This window comes from Chanos chanos, chromosome 7 (genome assembly GCF_902362185.1).
Source record: "Chanos chanos chromosome 7, fChaCha1.1, whole genome shotgun sequence".
NCBI classification, from domain to species: domain Eukaryota; kingdom Metazoa; phylum Chordata; class Actinopteri; order Gonorynchiformes; family Chanidae; genus Chanos; species Chanos chanos.
In genome coordinates, this window is record NC_044501.1 from 44743299 (window position 1) to 44762045 (window position 18747).

Here is an 18747-nt window from a genome sequence, read left to right on the forward strand (position 1 = left end):
GAGCCGTACCACTCAAAACCTTTTCAAGTAGATTATGTACTTGAAAGATAATGCTCTCTCATTAATTCCATTTTGTTCTGATCTGAAAGGAATTTCATGTACCCAGTTGTTGGTTTGACTTTATTGCATTGTCCTTGAGCTTTCTGAGCAGCAGTAGTGGCCTTAAACCCATAATCAGCTGAAGAAATTAATATCTACTGTCCACTCTGCCTAACCTAGCCCATTTTTCTGTCATTGTTTGCATGCTTTATGATTCCTGCTAATACGAATAAACTTGCATTGCACAAACCCGGGGCCTCTTAATTGTCTTTGATGACATACGTGACACATGTTAAGTAACAAAACCCTCAGCGAACTATCTGATGAAATCAATGATAGATGCACTGAATTGTGTTCATTTGTGCCGCATTTTGTAACTGGTGTTCCTTTTTGTGCGCTTGACTTATTTCAGTGAGGTCATGTGCTTCATCTAGAAGCACAGGGCATCTAAAATGAACATATTAATTGTATGCACCTCTGGACTGGGGATTTTCCATCCTGTCAGGTAAAAATGGTGGATCAGCACCAGTTGATCTTGCATCTACTTCGCAGAGTCTCTTACCCTCCATGGGTGTTTTATGCGACTTCCGACGTGAACCCTGTTCTGCCCACCTCTGAAATGAGCTGTCTGATTTGTGTGAGATTAAATGCTCACGGTTTTTATTTCTGTTATTATCCGATAAAGCTGTGTAGACATCGTTTCACTGTGCTTAACCTGGCCTCTCTCTTCAAAAGTCTTTAGGATGGTCCACAGCACACAATCTCTCATTCCAGTACTAACGAATACTAAGCCAGACGAAGCTTAAGGGAAGGTGCACTGTGGGTGGCATGACTGTAAATCACTTGTGTGCAGTTGAAAGAAAAACAAATGGAAGTAATCCAGCTTGAATGTAATCAAATCAAAGCATTTAACTGGGATTACATTTAGCAGAGACATTAATGTACTTGAAGCAGAAGCTCCAGTCTTGTCTCCAAATCAGCAAAATGATCCAGACTGAGGTTATGGGAAACAGCTGTTCTGTAGTTTCCAAGGTGATGACTGACACCTTTTTGGACCAATTTCTAAGAGAGATTTGCAAAGGCACGAGAGAATGCAAACACATAGACCTGACAGCACTGCCAAATTCAAGAACAATTTCATGCGTCATAAAAATGACACTCACAAATACTTGATTTAGTGATGTTATTTTGGGATTTTGCTATTTTTAAACGAGTCAAAAGCGACTTTTGTATTCATGTTTCATCTAACTGATCATTACTTGTCTCATTAGAGTGATAAATTGTACTGGAACCATCACATGGAAGTATGACCAGAATGCCATTTTCTCTTGATTCGTATACAACTTTTTCTTTGTTTTGTTTTGTGTTTTCTTGAAATTTACTCATTAACAAGTTGGCATGTTCAAGGTTGGAGTGCATTGCTGTCCCCTGGTGGACATGACAGACATTTCTCTTTGAAGACGTGAACTTTACTTTTAGGTTGGATATATTAGAAACCAAAAGACCTGGTAAACGTTTATTTTACAGAACAAAATCCTCATGTACAAAATCCAAAAACATGTATTCAGGGAAAAAGGCTCCAGGTTTCAGGCAACATGCAGACACGTATGATTTATTGTTCTTTGAAAAACTCAGTTATAACACAGAGATGTACTCAGTCAGTGGAAACCCATTACTACTCTTTGAGACATCACCCATTTAAATAGCTCTAAATCTTCAAATAATTAAATAACATGATTATACTCACTGATGTCCCATAGATTAACATTTGTCAACAGTTATCTGTATAGTTGACAATGTAGGCAAATGAAAAAATATGTCTGTACGTGTATGTATGTAGGTATGTATGTATGTGTATGTATGTCTATGTGTATATATATATGTGTGTGTGTGTGTATATGTGTGTGTGTGTGTGTGTGTATATATATATAATGTATATATATATACTCATCTCCATTACTTATGCTCATGCATTTCTCCAGCTCTCTGTGTAGTGGCCTCAAAAATAACCAGCACCATGGACAGCAACTGCCTACCAAACTCCAGCATCTTTATTGGAGGCCAAAACAAAAGCACCAGGAGTGTGCATAGAACCAGACAAACACATATGGCAATTGCTGCATCGTGTATATTTGTGTTGGTCATAAGTGAAAATATGCAGGGCGTTATGTGCTTGCATTTGTGCTTCCAGTTGCCTTGCTTCAGATTTCCCCTCCATAGCTGCATTTGCACACAGGTAAGCAAATCCAGTACTTATGAGTATACAAACGCACAAATGCTCTTTTCATTATTGAGTTGCTCAGTGTGTGTTCTATGAATTGGATAGTTTGTTCATATCTGTAGCTTAATTTTAAATCCAAGCAAATCATGAGAAATTCTGCCATTTTTACCTGTTTATGTTTGAAGTCTCAATATCTAAAAATGATAATATCACACACAATAAGACACAGTTTGAAGTGAATCATCGCATATCTGTCACAAACTGGATGCTTTTAACGTGGGCTAGGCTAAGCTGAGCTGAGTCACAGAAATGAAACAAGGAAGGGTACAAGGCATCATTCAAAAGAATTCAGACATACTAGTGGCACTCAAATACAATGAGATAATGTCTCATCATGACCTCACCAAGGAACAAAGAAAGAGCAGATGAGTGCGGGTGAGGAGTGTATTGAAAAGGGCAGATGGTGTTGTCCTGGAAACCTTCGGCTCAGGCAATGCTCCAGAACATGATTGGCTGAAGAAAGCTCTGATTGAGGCTGGACGCAGAAAGGTGGTGATGCTCAACCGTACTCAAGTCTACAGGGAAACTGTTCTACCCATTTATGCTGCGTCTGAGGTATACACACACACACACACACACACACATACACGCGCATACATTCACACACACAAACACACACACACACACACACACGCTCCTACACACACACATACTTGTACTCTTTGTGAGGACACTCATTGACATAATGCATTCCCTACCCCCTTACCCTAACCTCAACCATCACAACTAAATGCCTGACCCCAACCCGTACTCTAACCCTAGCCTAAACCTAATTCTAACCTGAACCCTAACAAAGTCGGAACCCTCAAACAGCCCTTTGAAAAAGTGAGGACCCCATATATCCCCACATTCCCAAAATGTCTTCACTTAGGGAAAAGTCTAAAACTCAAACTGGTCCTCATAAGTATAGCTGTACAAGTACACACACACGCATGCATGCACGGCAGCATGTGCACACATGCACGCACACACACATATGCATGCGGACACACACACGCTCACACACACACACACACTCGCACACACACACGCGCGTGTACGCACGGACAAACGCATGCATCCACGTGGTCAGAATGAAGGGAGTGGAGTCTGTTTACAGTAAGTCCTGCCATGGAAAACACCCTCTCTGATGTCACAGGTGTTGCGGGCACACATGAGTATGTCTTTGCTAATTTTGCCAGTCGAGGGTATTTGTTTTAATTGGTTTGTTGGTAAGTAACGCGTACTACCAGGCACCAGTAAAAACAAGGGAAAATATTTTTTTAAGATAAGATGATAGTTCTATAAACTATTCAATTTTTTATATTTTAATGACTATTCAAAAATTATGACCCATCCCTGATTAATTACCTACAACTTACTCCCTTTAATTGACAGGGCAAAACACCATGGCACACAACAATTTTGTGGCACATAAACAATTTTCAACACTAATAATCATACGTTTACAAAATTACACCACTAAGTGGCATCCTGGGTGTTGGTATTGGCTGAGCGACACAGCCCTTTTGAATACTTGAATACTAAACCTTGAAGGATAATATTAATGCACATTAAAATTTGGGATGTTTTATTTGTTCAGTGGAGAACCAATTGAACTGTGAGTGATCAACTGCCATTTTAATACTTGAATACTTTGGCTTGAAGGATAACATACTGTGAATTAATATCAAGCTTGTTTCTTGTCATATTCCACTATCCTCATGACACTGTTAAACTGCTATGTTATGCTGTGTTGTCCATGTGTAAATGTTGAATGTAATTTGTGTGACTGTGAAATGTACGGGCTGTTGCTAACATGTCTGTAAATAGTATAAATACGTTATTATTTTGCTTTGGTTTGTTTTCTTTGTTTTTCCTGTTTATTTATTGGCACTTTAATAAATCCACTGGGTGATCAGCCACTAACCACCTACTTGACCCCAAGACGGTTCCGTCACACTCCCACAGTCCAAAGACACGTAAGTTAGGCGAATTGGAGATACTAAATTGCCCACTGGGTGTGGATGTGTTTTGCCTGCCCTGCGATGGATTGGTGACCCGTCCAGGGTGTTTCCCCGCCTTTCACCCAATAAACGCTGGGAAAGGCTCCAGTACCTCCTGTGACCTTTGCAATGTGTTTAGCTCATACCTTTATTCTACATGAAAAAAAAAAGATATCCCTGACATGTAGTCTAGTGTTCTGGAATAATTCAGGCAGAACGTTCACACTGATGATGCAATGAAAACAAACCAAACCAGCCTTCGAAGCTTTGGTTTCATAGTTGTGTGTGACTGGCTATTGCCTAATGCTTTACTTCAATACATCTGTCTCAATATTTGATTGGCCTTTTGCACTTATTGTTTTGCTCACCTTTTCGCCGATGTATTTGGTTAAGTATCGTCATGACTTAAACACAGTATTCTACCAACACTAACCTGTGTCTGTCAGGATTTGACACTCAGATAAGTCAAACAGTGTGATGGTACTGACATGCTGGGAGTCAGCAGACTGACATTTGCACGTTCGCATATTGAGTAATTAGCTGAATCATCACTGAGACAAATGGCATAAGATATTTATAAAACAAACAAACAAAATCAGTCCATTAGAAAACCAAGAGAGTTCTAGGAACTTCTGTACTTAGACTCATCGTGAAAGCCACTCTTCAATTTTACAGAAAAGGGAAGTTGAATTTTCTGTTTTTGTTTTTTTCTTTCTTTAGCTCACTTAGTTCCTAGTATATTTACAGTCATTCCAGAGCATCACGTCACCCGAGAGACAATGAAACATTGACGTGATGAAATTAACTAGATGTCAAAGGTTAAAAACTTACATGTCTGAGTATATTCCTCTTAGGAATTTCATATGATTATTGAATAACCTAAATAACAGTTTTCCTTCCTAATCTAAAAATGTATAATTCTATAGTCTCTGCATAATTTATCATAATCTACAGACACAGACATGGATTTGGTGTGTGCATCACTTCTTGTTACAGTATTTTAAGTATATATTTTAAGTCGATGTTTTAAGTTGAAATGAAGAAGTAAGGTATTTCATAATTAGACCTGTTTTGTTCTTTGGCCTTTTTTTTTAAACCTGTGATACAGTGCACTGTAAATGGTAGCATAAATTAATTTTTTTCTTATTCACACACATGTTCCTCACTCTCAAAACAAGATCCCACAAGTTTGACGCATATGGTAATGGCAACATTTCATTTCTCACTGTGTTTAGACAAATGCTAATGCTAAAGCACATGTTGTTAAAACACTAAACACAGCTGTTGTTGCATACTTCCAGTTCTTATTTGACTGACATGGGTGTAAAACACTATGTAAAATGAGCACTGTGTTTGTACGCAAGAAAAGGCCAGTTTGACGTGTGATTCCAGTGAGTCAGTTCCCCCGACAAAAGCAACGAGGAGACATGCTCTCAACCCTGTTCCCTGGTGCAAGTTGTCACTGTAACAATAATTTCCCACAGATATATATAATGCTAAGGTTCCCAGTGCAAAGAGTGGATGAGAATAGAGCAGGTAGGTAGCAAGTGTGTTACTTCAGCATAGTCTGCAGTCTAATAAGGGAAGGAATATATGTACCTTCATGTCTTTATGTAAATGACATTTCAGTTATTACAGGTTGTGACTCAAAGATGCAGCAAGCTTTTCTGAATGATATGTTTCATGGCAATTTTGATAGAGAGCATACTCGATGGTATGGCTAGAGAGGATATTTTGACTTGTGAGTGAGTGAGTGTTTGTGTGAGCAAGTGAGTGAATGAATGAGTGAGAATGTACTGTGTATGATGTGGGGGTGGTAATTTAAGAGCAAAAACAAGTAAATGGTTCTCTTCCCCTAATGTTTTGTACCAAACTTAATCTATTTGAAATACAGCAGAAAACTGACAGGTTCCTAGAGACTTCTGTGCTTGGACTTATGAGACCAGTAGTCACTCAACTTTACAGAAAAGGGATATTTTTATGTCTTTAGGGTTTGATCTGACTTAGTTCCCTGTATTTTTAAGTCTGTCTGAAATATGAATAACACACTCAGAATTCTTAAGAACACAATCTTGTCAAGATACAAAATCATTTTAACAATGTGAAAATGTCATCATACACCTACACCATGATCATTGGAAATTTACATATAGAAATAGATAGATAGATAGATAGATAGATAGATAGATAGATAGATAGATAGATAGATACATACATACATACATACATACATACACACATAAATACATACATACATACAGACAGACAGACATATATACATAGACGAACACAGGCTTTGGTATCAACCCTTGCAGTAACTACTTCCAATGATCTACAGATTTAAACATGATCATACTGTCTGAGTTACATATTTGCACATGCTTTCTTTCTTTGTTTCTTTTATTTTATTTATTTATTATTTTTGCCTATAACACACTACAGTGTCCACACTGCGTGACTTTTTTCATATGATGTTTTTCATATTAACCACTATGGACTATTTCAAGACAAGAGAGTTGAACTGTAATTTTTGTGCCTTATGCATGAATCACATAAAGTTCACTGTGTTCTAGCACATCACCAATGGAACATTTTATTTCTTTGTTTATTTTTAAACCATCAAGAAATGGAAGACGTGATTTATGTGCAATACGCACATATCAGGTAAACTTAATTCAAGATGTTGTACAAATTGTAAAATTAACAGTGATAAACTACTCAGTAACCAATTCGTGTTTCTGCTGACCTATACATTTCAAGAAGAGGAAGATATTTTGAGCAAATAAAGTTTCTTCTCCAAGTGAATGATGTCCAAACATTTCTCAAGAAAACTGAGTGAATGTGTCTTTCTTTTTCTGTGACGTTTTGCATGACCAGGAGAGAAACACTAACCCACTGACGTGTGTGTCACTACATCAGCTGTCTGCACAGTTACAGATATATATATAAGACACAAGGGACCAGAATCCTTACCACAGAGCATTACAAAGCTCCACTGACTAAAACCTGTTGTGTTACATCAAGACATCGCCATGACGACAGAAGTGTTCAGAAGGGTTTGCGTCTTGTATACCGGTGGCACCATCGGCATGGGCTACAACGCAGACGGTCAGTATGTTTAAAAGACTTAGTTTAAAATGGTCTGTATATGAGTATGATAAGTATGATAGATAAGTATGTCTGTGTGTATTTGTGAATGTGATCTCCAGGTCTACTGGAGCCAATGAGGTTGAAACATCTGGAGGAGTTTTTGATTAAAATGACCATTCTGTATGAAAAGAAACCCAATGAGACAGAAGAGCAGGCCAGAGCACGCATAGTGTCTAAGGATGGTTGGATATTCCTGCCGTGAGTCCAGTCTCTAGTTATTTTAAGTATAATACAGTATTAGATACTGCAACATTTTCCGAAGCACCCAATTTTGTCGCACGTTTTAATTCAAATTCAGTGTAATTTAGAGAATGTAATACCTTGCTGCTTTTTAATCCAGAATTTACAGTAATGGATCCATAATTTTTTTGTTGCTCCTTCTTTCAGTATTATAAGTGTTCAGAAAGTTCTAATAATTTTACAATAACTTACATTATGTTTTGTGTTTTAAGAGTTTTCCTAAGTACATTCACATAATGAATGTGTTAACACAGGAAGAACTTTTTTAGATTCAACTCAATTAAAAGGGCCGAAGAGAAATGTAACTGAGGTAGATTACTGTCGATATTTGCACTAAATACAGTCCGTTTAAAGATCCATATTCATCTCTTCTACCTTAAATTTGGTTCCTCAGTCAAAAGGCGGTAGATGACTATCCGTCTGTGGATGAGAAGACGAAATATCATGTTCTCTACAAGATCAAGGCTGTGGAACCTCCGATCGACTCGTCTAAAATGGTGCCGGAAAAATGGTTCGAGATAGCAGATCGAATTCGGGTACCTCTGTTCTAAATCCAATGAATATCAGGAAGCATGTCAACTAAAGCTGGTGTATTTTTTAATTTGAATTATTTAGAACAATCTGCTTTTATTCTTTAATTATTTATTCTGCTTTCCTTCTCTCCACTCCTTCTCTTCTTTCATCTTCCCAGGCGGTCAAAGAGCAATACGATGGTTTTGTTATTCTTCATGGAACAGACACGATGGCATACACTTCATCTGCTCTGTCATTCATTCTGAAGGACCTGAAAAAACCTGTCATTCTCACCGGAGCGCAGGTCTGAAAACTCATAAACTCATTTCGCTCATATATGGGTTCAGTAGAGTGATTTATCATTCTACCACAAGCATAATTCTGTATTTCACTGAAAGATACTCTATACATATTTCATATGTAACTGTGCTTCTGTCCGTTGACAGAGGAGTATATTCCACCCTCGCAGCGATGCTGAGGATAACTTTATTGGTGCAATGCTGATTGCTGGCTGTTATTCCAAAACTGCAGCGCTGCAGAAGGTCAGTAGAGGGCGACATATTGCTTCGGAAAACACTTTCATTTCTTTAGGCTTGAGAAGGAACAATATCACCTCAATTTTTTATTTATTTTATTTCATTCTGTCCTTTTTTTTATTTAAAAAAATGATCCCACAAATGACATTAGAACCTAATCTTTGAACAGGATATGGCCACTCACGTGAATGGTTTTAAGACCATTTGTGCTTTATTTTCTCTTAGGTGATGCTTTGCAATGACTGCAAGCTCTTCCAAGGTAATCGAGTGTGCAAGTTTGACTGTGACTCCTTCAGAGTATTTGACAGTCCCAACATGAAACCGCTGGCCTACCTGGACACCATTATCAAAGGTGTGAACATGTGGCTTATGCCTTTCAGCTCATAACAAAGAGTTTTCAAAACACGAAAATCATTTTTGGAGGTAATCTGTCCTGCACTTGGAAACACTGAGCATATTATGTGATTACATATGAGATACCTGTGTAAAGCCATATGAAATCACTTTCATAACTAATATATTATGGTGGACAATGTAATAGTGTAATAGTACAAGACATTAGGACTGATGAAGAAACTGATGAATAGCTATAACTATTAAACAGCAGAGGCATTTATAAACACATGAGGCGATTATGAACTGGTTGTGAAAGTCCACTGAGGAAACAGATGGACTGAAGACTTATTAAAGGTCTGAGCACTGACTGTGTTTGTCTCTGTCAGTGCGTGACTGTAAGTCCGACCCAGTGGAAGAGACCATTTTTGTCAACAGACAGGAGACTGCAAGGGATGGAGGTCTACCTGATGTGAGACTTCTGCGATTTTTCCCTGGAATCCAGGAAAAATACGTAAGTCTCACATACCACAATAATAGTTCAATGGATAATCCCAGCAGAGAAGAGGATGCATTTCTAACAACATCTGACAGATCTTCATTAATCACTTTAAAGAAGCATCCCAATGGAAAACAGTGTTTTTGAAGTTTACTGTCATGCATGATCCTGATCCATGCTGCTTTACTTGTTTGAGTTAATTGCAGTCACCTCACACAGCAACTCTGTGTGTGTGTGTGTGTGTGTGTGTGTGTGTGTTTGTGTGTGTGTGTGTGTGTGTGTGTGTGCGTGTGTGTTTTGTGTTTGTGCAGGTGAGGAGTGTGTTGGAGGGGGCAGATGGTGTCGTCCTGGAAACGTTCGGCTCAGGCAACGCTCCAGAACATGATTGGCTGAAGAAAGCTCTGATTGAGGCTGGACGCAGAAAGGTGGTGATGCTCAACTGTACTCAAGTCTACAGGGGAACTGTTCTACCCATTTATGCTGCGTCTGAGGTATACACACACAGACACACCAACCCACACACACACACAGACACACCAACCCACACACACACACACACACACACACGTGCACACACACACACACACACACACACACACATACACAGAGTTTCTTCTGCCTCTCTTGATTTTGGTCAGTGTTGGAAAAATGTAAGACTAGATATTTTTATGCTCTTTGTCTTTGACAACATGACCTGTTTGTTGCTCAGGCTCTGACCAAGGCAGGTGTGGTGTTTGGCTACGACATCACTCCAGAAGCAGCAATGACCAAAATGATTTGGACTCTCAAGACATTCCCTGACTTTGAAACGAGACGCCAGGTATTTACCCACAATAATACTTGACAGACCATAGATATAGACACACACTATTTGAATAGCTGGTAACTTTGACCTACTCGGAAAGACTTCCACGTGAAAGAAAGAAAGAAAGAAAGAAAGAAAGAAAGAAAGAAAGAAAGAAAGAAAGAAAGAAAGAAAGAAAGAAAGAAAGAAAGAAGCTTACCTCTCTCTCCTTTTTTTTTCTGAAACTGAATAATGGGTCCATCCATTTGGCTTGTATCTGGCTTGTCACACATACATTTGTTTACTCTTTTCTGATTGTATTTCAGGTGCTGGAGGCAAGTATCTGTGGGGAGTCCAGTGCTCCTCCAAAACAGGTGAGTGTGAAACATCTAATACATTAGTTTATGTTCATGTAATTTTTTTCATTTCATTATATTACACATGAATAAAAGCTAATGCAAGTCTCTACTTCTCTGTGCCCTTCTCTCTTACAGATAAAGTTCATCCAAAAGATTTTAACTCAAGAGCTGTACTAGCCAGAACTTTTTGAAGTAGATTATGTACCTCACCAATGATGCTCTCTCATTAATTCCATTTTGTTCTGATCTGAAAGGAATTTCATGTACCCAGTTGTTAGTTTGACTTTATTGCACTGTCCTTGAGCTTTCTGAGCAGCAGTCGTGGCCACAAATCGGCTGAAGAAATTAATATCTACTGTCCACTCTGCCTAACCTAGCCAATTTTTCTGTCATTGTTTGCATGCTTTATGATTCCTACTAATACAAATAAACTTGCATTGCACAAACCCAGGGCCTCTTAACTGTCTTTAATGACATACATGACAGATGTTAAGTAACAAAACCTTTAGCGAACTATCTGATGAAATCAGTGATAGATGAATTGAATTCTGTTCATTTGTGCTGCATTTTGCAATTGGAGTTAGCTCCTTTTTGTGCACCTGACATATTTCAGTGAAAACATTTGCCTCATCTAGGAGCACAAGGCATCTAAAATAAATATCAATTTACTCAACTCAAGGGGTCACCTCGGCGAATCATCCATTTCCATCTCTTCCTGTCCACGGCATCTTTCTCTGTCATGCCAACCACCTGCATGTCCTTTTTCACTACGTCCATAAACCTTCTCTTTGGCCTTCCTCTTTTCACCTTGCCTGGCAGCTCCATCATCAGCATCCTTTTCCCAATGTTCCCAGAATGTTTCCTCCACACATGACCCAACCACCTCAATCTCACCTCTCTTACTTTGTCTTCAAACCGTCCGACATGGGCTGTCCCTCTAATGTACTCGTTTCTGATACTGTCCATCCTCGTCACTCCCACTGCAAATCTTAACATCTTCAGCTCCGCCACCTCCAGCTCCACCTTCTGTCTTTTCGTCAGTGCCACCATCTCCACACCGTACAACATAGCTGGTCTCACGACCATCTTGTAAACTTTCCCTTTCAGTCTTGCTGGTAGCTTTCTGTCGCAAATCACTCCTGACATTCTTCTCCACCCACTCCACCCTGCCTGTACTCTCTTCTTCACCTCTCTTCTACTCCCTTTGACCCCAAGTATTTAAACTCATCCACCTTCACCACCTCTGCTCCTTGCATTTTCAATGTTCCACAGTCCTCCTTCTCATATACACACACGTCTTGCTCCTACTGACTTTCATTCCTCTTCTCTCCAGTGCATACCTCCACCTCTCCAGGCTCTCCTCAGCCTGCCCCTTACCCTCACTACAGATCACAACGTCCTCCACCTTGAACCCACCTGTCACTCCTACTGCCCACCCCACCAGTCACACTGTCCTCTTACACGTCCTGTACCACTCTTACATACTTCTCTGCCACTCCCGACTTCCTCATACAATACCACACCTTCTTTCTCGACACCTTATCATATGCTTTCTCTAAATCAACAAAGACACAGTGCAACTCCCTCTGACCTTCTTTATATTTCTCCAACAACATTCTCAAAGCAAATATCTGTAGTGCTCCTTCCTGGCATGAAACCATACTGTTGTTCGCTAATCATCACCTCTCTTCTTAGCCTTGACTTGATTCAACCACTCTTTCCCATATCCTCATGCTGTGGCAGGGATAACCTCATCCCTCTGTGGTCGCTACAGCTCCGGCCCTTTTTCTTAAAAATCAGTACCAGTACACTTTTTCTCCACTCCTCAGGCATCCTCTCCCCGTCCAAGATTGTGTTAAACAATTTGGATAAGAACTCAACCGCCATATCTCCTAATCATCTCCATGCCTCCACAGGTATGTCATACGGGCCGACTGCCTTTCCACTCTTCATCTTCTTCATAGCTGTCCTTACTTCATCTTTGCTAATCCACTGCACTTCCTGATTTGCTATCACACCATCATCCAACCTTATCTTTCTCTCATTTTCTTCATTCATTGCCTCCTCAAAGTTCTCCTTCCATCTTCTCAGCACACTCTCCTCGCTTGTCAGTACATTTCCATCTCTATCTTTCATTGCCCTAACCTGCTGCACATCCTTCCCAGCTCAGTCCTTCTGTTGGCCAATCGGTACAAGTCCTTTTCTCCTTCCTTTGTGTCTAGCCTCTCATACAACTCGGAGAACACCTTTTCCTTAGCCTTCGCCAACTCTCTCCTCAACTTGCGCCTTTCTTCATCTCTCTGACTGTCCCACTTCTTCTTGGCCAACTTCTCCATGTACTTTCCTGTTCTTCCTGGTTCCACCACCATGTCTCCTTCTCTTCTTTCCTCTGTCCGGAAGACACTCCCAGTACCTTCCTAGCTGTCTCTCTTATCACTCCTGCATAAGTTTCCCAGGCATCCGGCAGCTCTTCGCTGCTGTCCAGTGCCTGTTTTAACTCCTCCCTGAACTCCGCGTGACAGTCTTCCTTCTTCAATTTCCACCATTTGATCTGTGGTTCTGCCTTCTTTTTCTTCCTCCTCTTGATCCTCAAAGTCATACTACAGACCACCATCCGATGCTGCCTTGCTATGCTCTCCCCTGTCATCACCTTGCAGTCTCCAATCTCTTTCAGGTTGGGCCTCCAGCTTCCTCCAGACTTGCTTTCCCCCTCTCCTTCCCCTTTTTCCAACAGTAACATAGTTTTCATCAGTACCCTGTTGGTCAACAGTGCCAGTGGCGGCTGTTGGTAACCCGGGCCTCGACCGATCTGGTATGGAACTCTGATTTACGATCTGCATTTTGATTTGGCCTAAGTTTTATGCCGGGTGCCCTTCCTGAAGTAATCCTCCCCATTTATCCAGGCTTGGGACCAGCACTGAGAATGAACTGGCTCTGAGCGTCCCAGTGGGATATCACTATTAATGATTTTATCACTATTTTTGTTTTATTACTATTTTTTAGTGATTTTATCACTATTTGCTATCAGCAAATTTTATTAAACTCTGAAATTGTGTAACAGCAACAGTTGTTGGATCTGCTTTGCAGCATGTATTCCCCTCTGCGGGCGTTTTATGAGACTTTCAATCTGAAGCCGTGTCTACTCACTTCTGAGATGAGCTGTTTGATTTGTGTGAGATTAAATGCTCATGAGTTTAATTTCTGTTATCATCTAATAAAGCTGTGTGGACATCGTTTCACTGTGCTTAACCTGGCTTCTCTCTTCAGACCTGTCGAGAATTATTGAATCTGCCAGGAGTTTCCTCCATTCAGTAGAGCATTTGGAATCTCCAGATGAATGCAAAGCCCCCTCATACCACGACAGGGTAAAAGTCTTCAGGATGGTCCACAGCACACAATCTCTCATTCCAGTACTAACGAATACTAAGCCAGAAGAAGCTTAAGGGAAGGTGCACTGTGGGTGGCATGACTGTAAATCACTTGTGTGCAGTTGAAAGAAAAACAAATGGAAGTAATCCAGCTTGAATGTAATCAAATCAAAGCATTTAACTGGGATTACATTTAGCAGAGACATTAATGTACTTGAAGCAGAAGCTCCAGTCTTGTCTCCAAATCGGCAAAATGATCCAGACTGATGTAGCATACGGCTCCTGCCACTGCTGGTAGTGGAGGTCATATTGTAAATGAATAATTAGTTATTAAAGATTGCAATTCCACTGGACCAAAATCAGAGGATTCCAGGCTCGAACAGGAGGCAGAAAGGGCTGTTTGCAATATTCAATGATCACACAAGACAAAAGTGATGAACTGGTACCTTGTATTTCTTTGAAAATAAAGTAAAATAAATAACATTTGGTTCAGTCTGCAGTTCAGTTATGCAACGAAGTATTTCCTTTGTCACTATTTCTTTGATCTTGAACCATTGAGTTTCTTTCAACTATGCTTATATCAAACTGGGTGCACCCTATCAGAGGTAATCTCAATTCTCAATCTTTGGATCCAACATCAGGTAGGTAGCAATATCAAAACAATACCAGGTTCAATACCATCCTTTACAGCTTACTTCAACCTTACAAGAATTCACTATTCACTGTATCAGCAATAATACAATCACCGTACCAAGGCTCAATAATACAATGTATCAGTAATATGGATACTCAGTCCACTTGCTTAAATCAGTGAGGGTTATGACTCAGTCCTTGCACAGGCACAGGGAATGCTTTGAAGAAGAGTGAAGAAGGCAAAGGGAGTTGAGTGCAAGAGTGGGGCTGTCCTGTTGTGGTTTGCGAGGTTTATTCTACCACCATGGCAGGAGAGGAGCAACATTGGTAGTTCTTGACTCTGGCTCTTCAGTTCAGGAATCTTCAATCAACGGGTCTGGAGATCTCGTCTGGGTTGGCTCGCCATCGAACTCAACTCAACTCAAAAAACCTGCCCGATTCGGGAGTCTGTATCACCTACTTACGGAAATCTGTCGAGATTTCACACACATATCTTCGGGAGTTCAGCCACCAGTCCTTTCTCTACAGTGTTGCCCAGCGTCTGACTAGCGTATGCTGTGTAGCCTACCTACTCTGCTGCGGACCTGTGTTCTGATTGGCCAAAGCACGGCTATGTTGTTAACCCTTTGTGATGCGATTGGCTGAAGAACATCTGTGTGGTTAGCACTTTGTGGCCTGGGTTACTCTGAGGTTATGGGAAACAGCTGTTGTGTAGTTTCTATGGTGATGACTGACACCTTTTTGGTGCAGTTTTTAAAAGAGATTGACAAAGGCACAAGAGAATGCAAACACAAAGTGCATAGACCTGACAACACTGGCAAATTCAAGAACAATTTCATGCGTGTGAAAACATGCTACATAAAACTGACACCCACAAATACTTGATTTAGTGATGTTATTTTGGGACTTTACTACTTTTTAAAAGAGTCAAAAGTGACTTTTGTATCCATGTTTCATCTAACTGATCATTACTTGTTTCATTAGAGTGATAAATTGTACTGGAACCATCACATGGAATTATGACTAACATGCCATTTTCTCTTGATTCGTATACAACTTTTTCTTTGTTTTGTTTTGTCTATTCCTTAAATTTACTCATTAACAAGTTGGCATGTTCAAGCTTGGTGTGCATTGTTACCCCATGGTGGACATGACAGACATTTCTCTTTGAAGGCGTGCACTATACTTTCTGGTTGGATATATTAGAAACCAAAAGACCTGGGAAACTTTTATTTAACAGAACAAAATCCTTATGTACAAAATCCAAAAACATGTATTCGGGGAAAAAGGTTCCAGGTTTCAGGCGACATGCAGAAATGTATGATTTATCGTTCTTTGAAAAACTCAGTTATAACACAGAGATGTACTCAGTCAGTGGGAACCCATTACTACTCTTTGAGACATCACCCATTTAAATAGCTCTAAATCTTCAAATAATTATATAACATGATTATTCTCACTGGTGTCATATAGATTAACATTTGTCAACAGTTATCTGTATAGTTGACAACGTAGGCTCACATAAAAATATGTGTGCATGTATATGTATGTCTGTGTATGTATGTATATATACACAGATGTACATACATATATAGCCCAAGATACAGTTGTTTTAATGTTATGTACAGCAGCTCTCTGTTACAGGATAATGTTTCATACCCACAGAGTTTGTAGATTTTGATGTTCAGAGACTCTAAAATGTTTTTCCTGCATAAAGCCAGATCGATTCATCTCGTGACACTCATCTCCATTACTTATTCTCATGTGTTCCCCCAGCTCTCTAAGAAGTGGCCTCAAAAATAACCAGCACCATGGACAGCAACCGCCTACCAAACTCCAGCATCTTTATTGGAGGCCGAACAAAAGCACCAGGAACGTACATAGAACCAGACAAACACATATGGCAATTGCTGCATCGTGTATATTTGTGTTGGTCATAAGTAAAAATATGCAGGGCGTTATCACTCAGGAGGGTGGGGTAGCCCATGATGACTAGGCAGTGTTAGTTCCTTATCACTTTCATTTTCAGTTTCATGGTTATGTGGAGCTAGTGGATTGTGCATTTGTGTCTCCATTTGCCTCACTTCAGATTTCCCCTCTATAGCTGCATTTGCACACAGGTAAGCAAATCCAGTATTTATGAGTATAGGAATGCACAAATGTTCTTTTCATTATTGAGTTGCTCAGTGTGTGATCTATGAATTGGATAGTTTGTTCATATCTGTAGCTTAATTTTAAATCCCAGCAAATCATGAGAAATTCTGCCATGTTTACCTGTCTTTGTTTGAAGTCTCAATATCTAACAATGATAATATCACACGCAATAAGACACGGAGGAAGTGAATCATCATATATCTGTCACAAACTGGATGAGAGACTGGACGCATGTGCAGTTCACCAGCTTTTATTTAACGTGGGCAAGGCTAAGAAGCTGAGTCACAGAACAGAAACAAGGCAGGGTACAAGGCATCATTCAAAAGAACTCAGACATACTAGTAGCACTCAAATACAACAAGATCATGTCTCATCATGACCTCAGCAAGGAAAAAAGAAAGGGCAGAGTAATTTCTACAGAACAGAAACCAGGCTTGATCAACAGAAACAGGTGAAGCTAATGAGTTATCCGAGGAAAAAACAAAAAACAAAAAACAGGCAATGACTAAATCAATGAAAACAGAACTCTACAGGACTCCAAATGACCACCAGATGGAGCGAGGGAGCGGGGAGGAAACCTGAGTGTGCAGTATCGAGATTTTAATTTCATAATCGAAAAATGTATTTGAGGACACCGGATGCACGACACACGTTACACCACAATACGTCAATACGTTATAATAATTTACACTGGATTAAAAGAGAGAAGGGGAATTCTGAAATTCTGTCATTTTTAAAGAGGACAAAAATGCGCTGTGAGCCCGAAGACTAAACACTACCAGTGCCGTTTGAAGAGGTTTTTTTTCTGTTTGTTTTGCTTTGTTTTGTAAAATTATTTATCATTTTTCATCAAATTTACTGGTATGGGATAAGAACAAGCTCACAGACAGTCGCAGACTTTCGGCATTCTCACAGGAGCTGCGAAGGAAAAAAAAACTGTGTTGTTCGGACGCTGTATTTTGGAGTTGGCAACGACTATGCATGCGCACGGAAATAAAAACGCGGATTGTCATAAATTTGAAAGCAGCGAGGGATTTGAGATTTAAGCATGGCATCTTCCTCACCAGGCTCTCCGCCTCCCAAACGAAACAGGTTTCACTAACATAGAACAGATTGGGAAACAGAATTTCCCAGGGTTTGCTAACAATGATTACAAGGAAAATTGTATTCTTTGCAAGAGAGTGACCCCCCCCCCCCTTTCATTTATTTGATTGAACATAATATATTCAGAGAATGACTTGTCCTCCAGACATGCTTGCAAATACTTAAACCCTTTTTTTCCCCCTGAAATGTCACAAGAAATGCACATTCAAATGCAGTTTTCTGAGACCACAACCTCCTGACCCTTTATACAGTTTGGGTATCTTGGGTAACTTTTGCGGAGGTTGGAAACTCTGTACCATCTGTGTCGTCCCAGGATCACAAACATGGGTGGTCCACCACACGCCCACTCTTCATTTACCTCTGCACTCTCTTGTGCGCTGAACTCTTCACCTACTGCTCTCTTTCATCTGCTGCACCCAAACACTTCGCATGAGAGACACTTCATATGCACTAGACACTTTAAGAAGTCCTGTCAAGGACTGTCTTCTGCACTTCATCTATTCTGTACTCTGTGCCTTGTACAGAGAGTCTATTTTTTTCCTGTTTCCTGCAGTTTTTTGTTTTTAACATCTACTATGTGTACTTATTGTTTGCTGTTTTGTACAAAACTGTCTAGTCTATATTTGTTGTATTTTTTGACACTTTGTATTACCGTCCCTTTTGCACAAACTGTAAACTGCTGTTCTATGTTACATGGAGCACCATGGTTCTGGGGGAATTATACTGCATTTTTCATTCAACACCTGATTGTGGTAAAAGGAATTACCAT

The 18747-nt window shown here is 39.9% G+C and overlaps 1 protein-coding gene across 1 annotated transcript; it reads left to right on the forward strand.

Annotated features, from left to right (window-relative positions):
* The first annotated feature begins 7337 nt into the window (after positions 1–7337).
* On the forward strand, positions 7338–10896 carry LOC115816475 (60 kDa lysophospholipase-like). The gene is made up of 11 exons (XM_030779429.1): positions 7338–7413; positions 7515–7653; positions 8090–8231; positions 8387–8512; positions 8655–8750; positions 8970–9096; positions 9467–9591; positions 9888–10067; positions 10298–10396; positions 10687–10734; positions 10855–10896. The coding sequence occupies exons 1-11, from the start codon at positions 7338–7340 to the stop codon at positions 10894–10896; spliced, it is 1200 nt and encodes a 399-aa protein (XP_030635289.1).
* Positions 10897–18747: the final 7851 nt, after the last annotated feature.

Bases quoted from the DNA above. Each gene is read 5' to 3' on its own strand.
- LOC115816475 (XM_030779429.1), top strand. From the start codon at position 7,338: ATGACGACAGAAGTGTTCAGAAGGGTTTGCGTCTTGTATACCGGTGGC. The intron at 9,592-9,887 runs GTAAGTCTCACA...GTGTTTGTGCAG, and splicing joins CTGGAATCCAGGAAAAATAC to GTGAGGAGTGTGTTGGAGGG. The intron at 10,068-10,297 runs GTATACACACAC...GCTCTGACCAAG, and splicing joins CCATTTATGCTGCGTCTGAG to GCAGGTGTGGTGTTTGGCTA.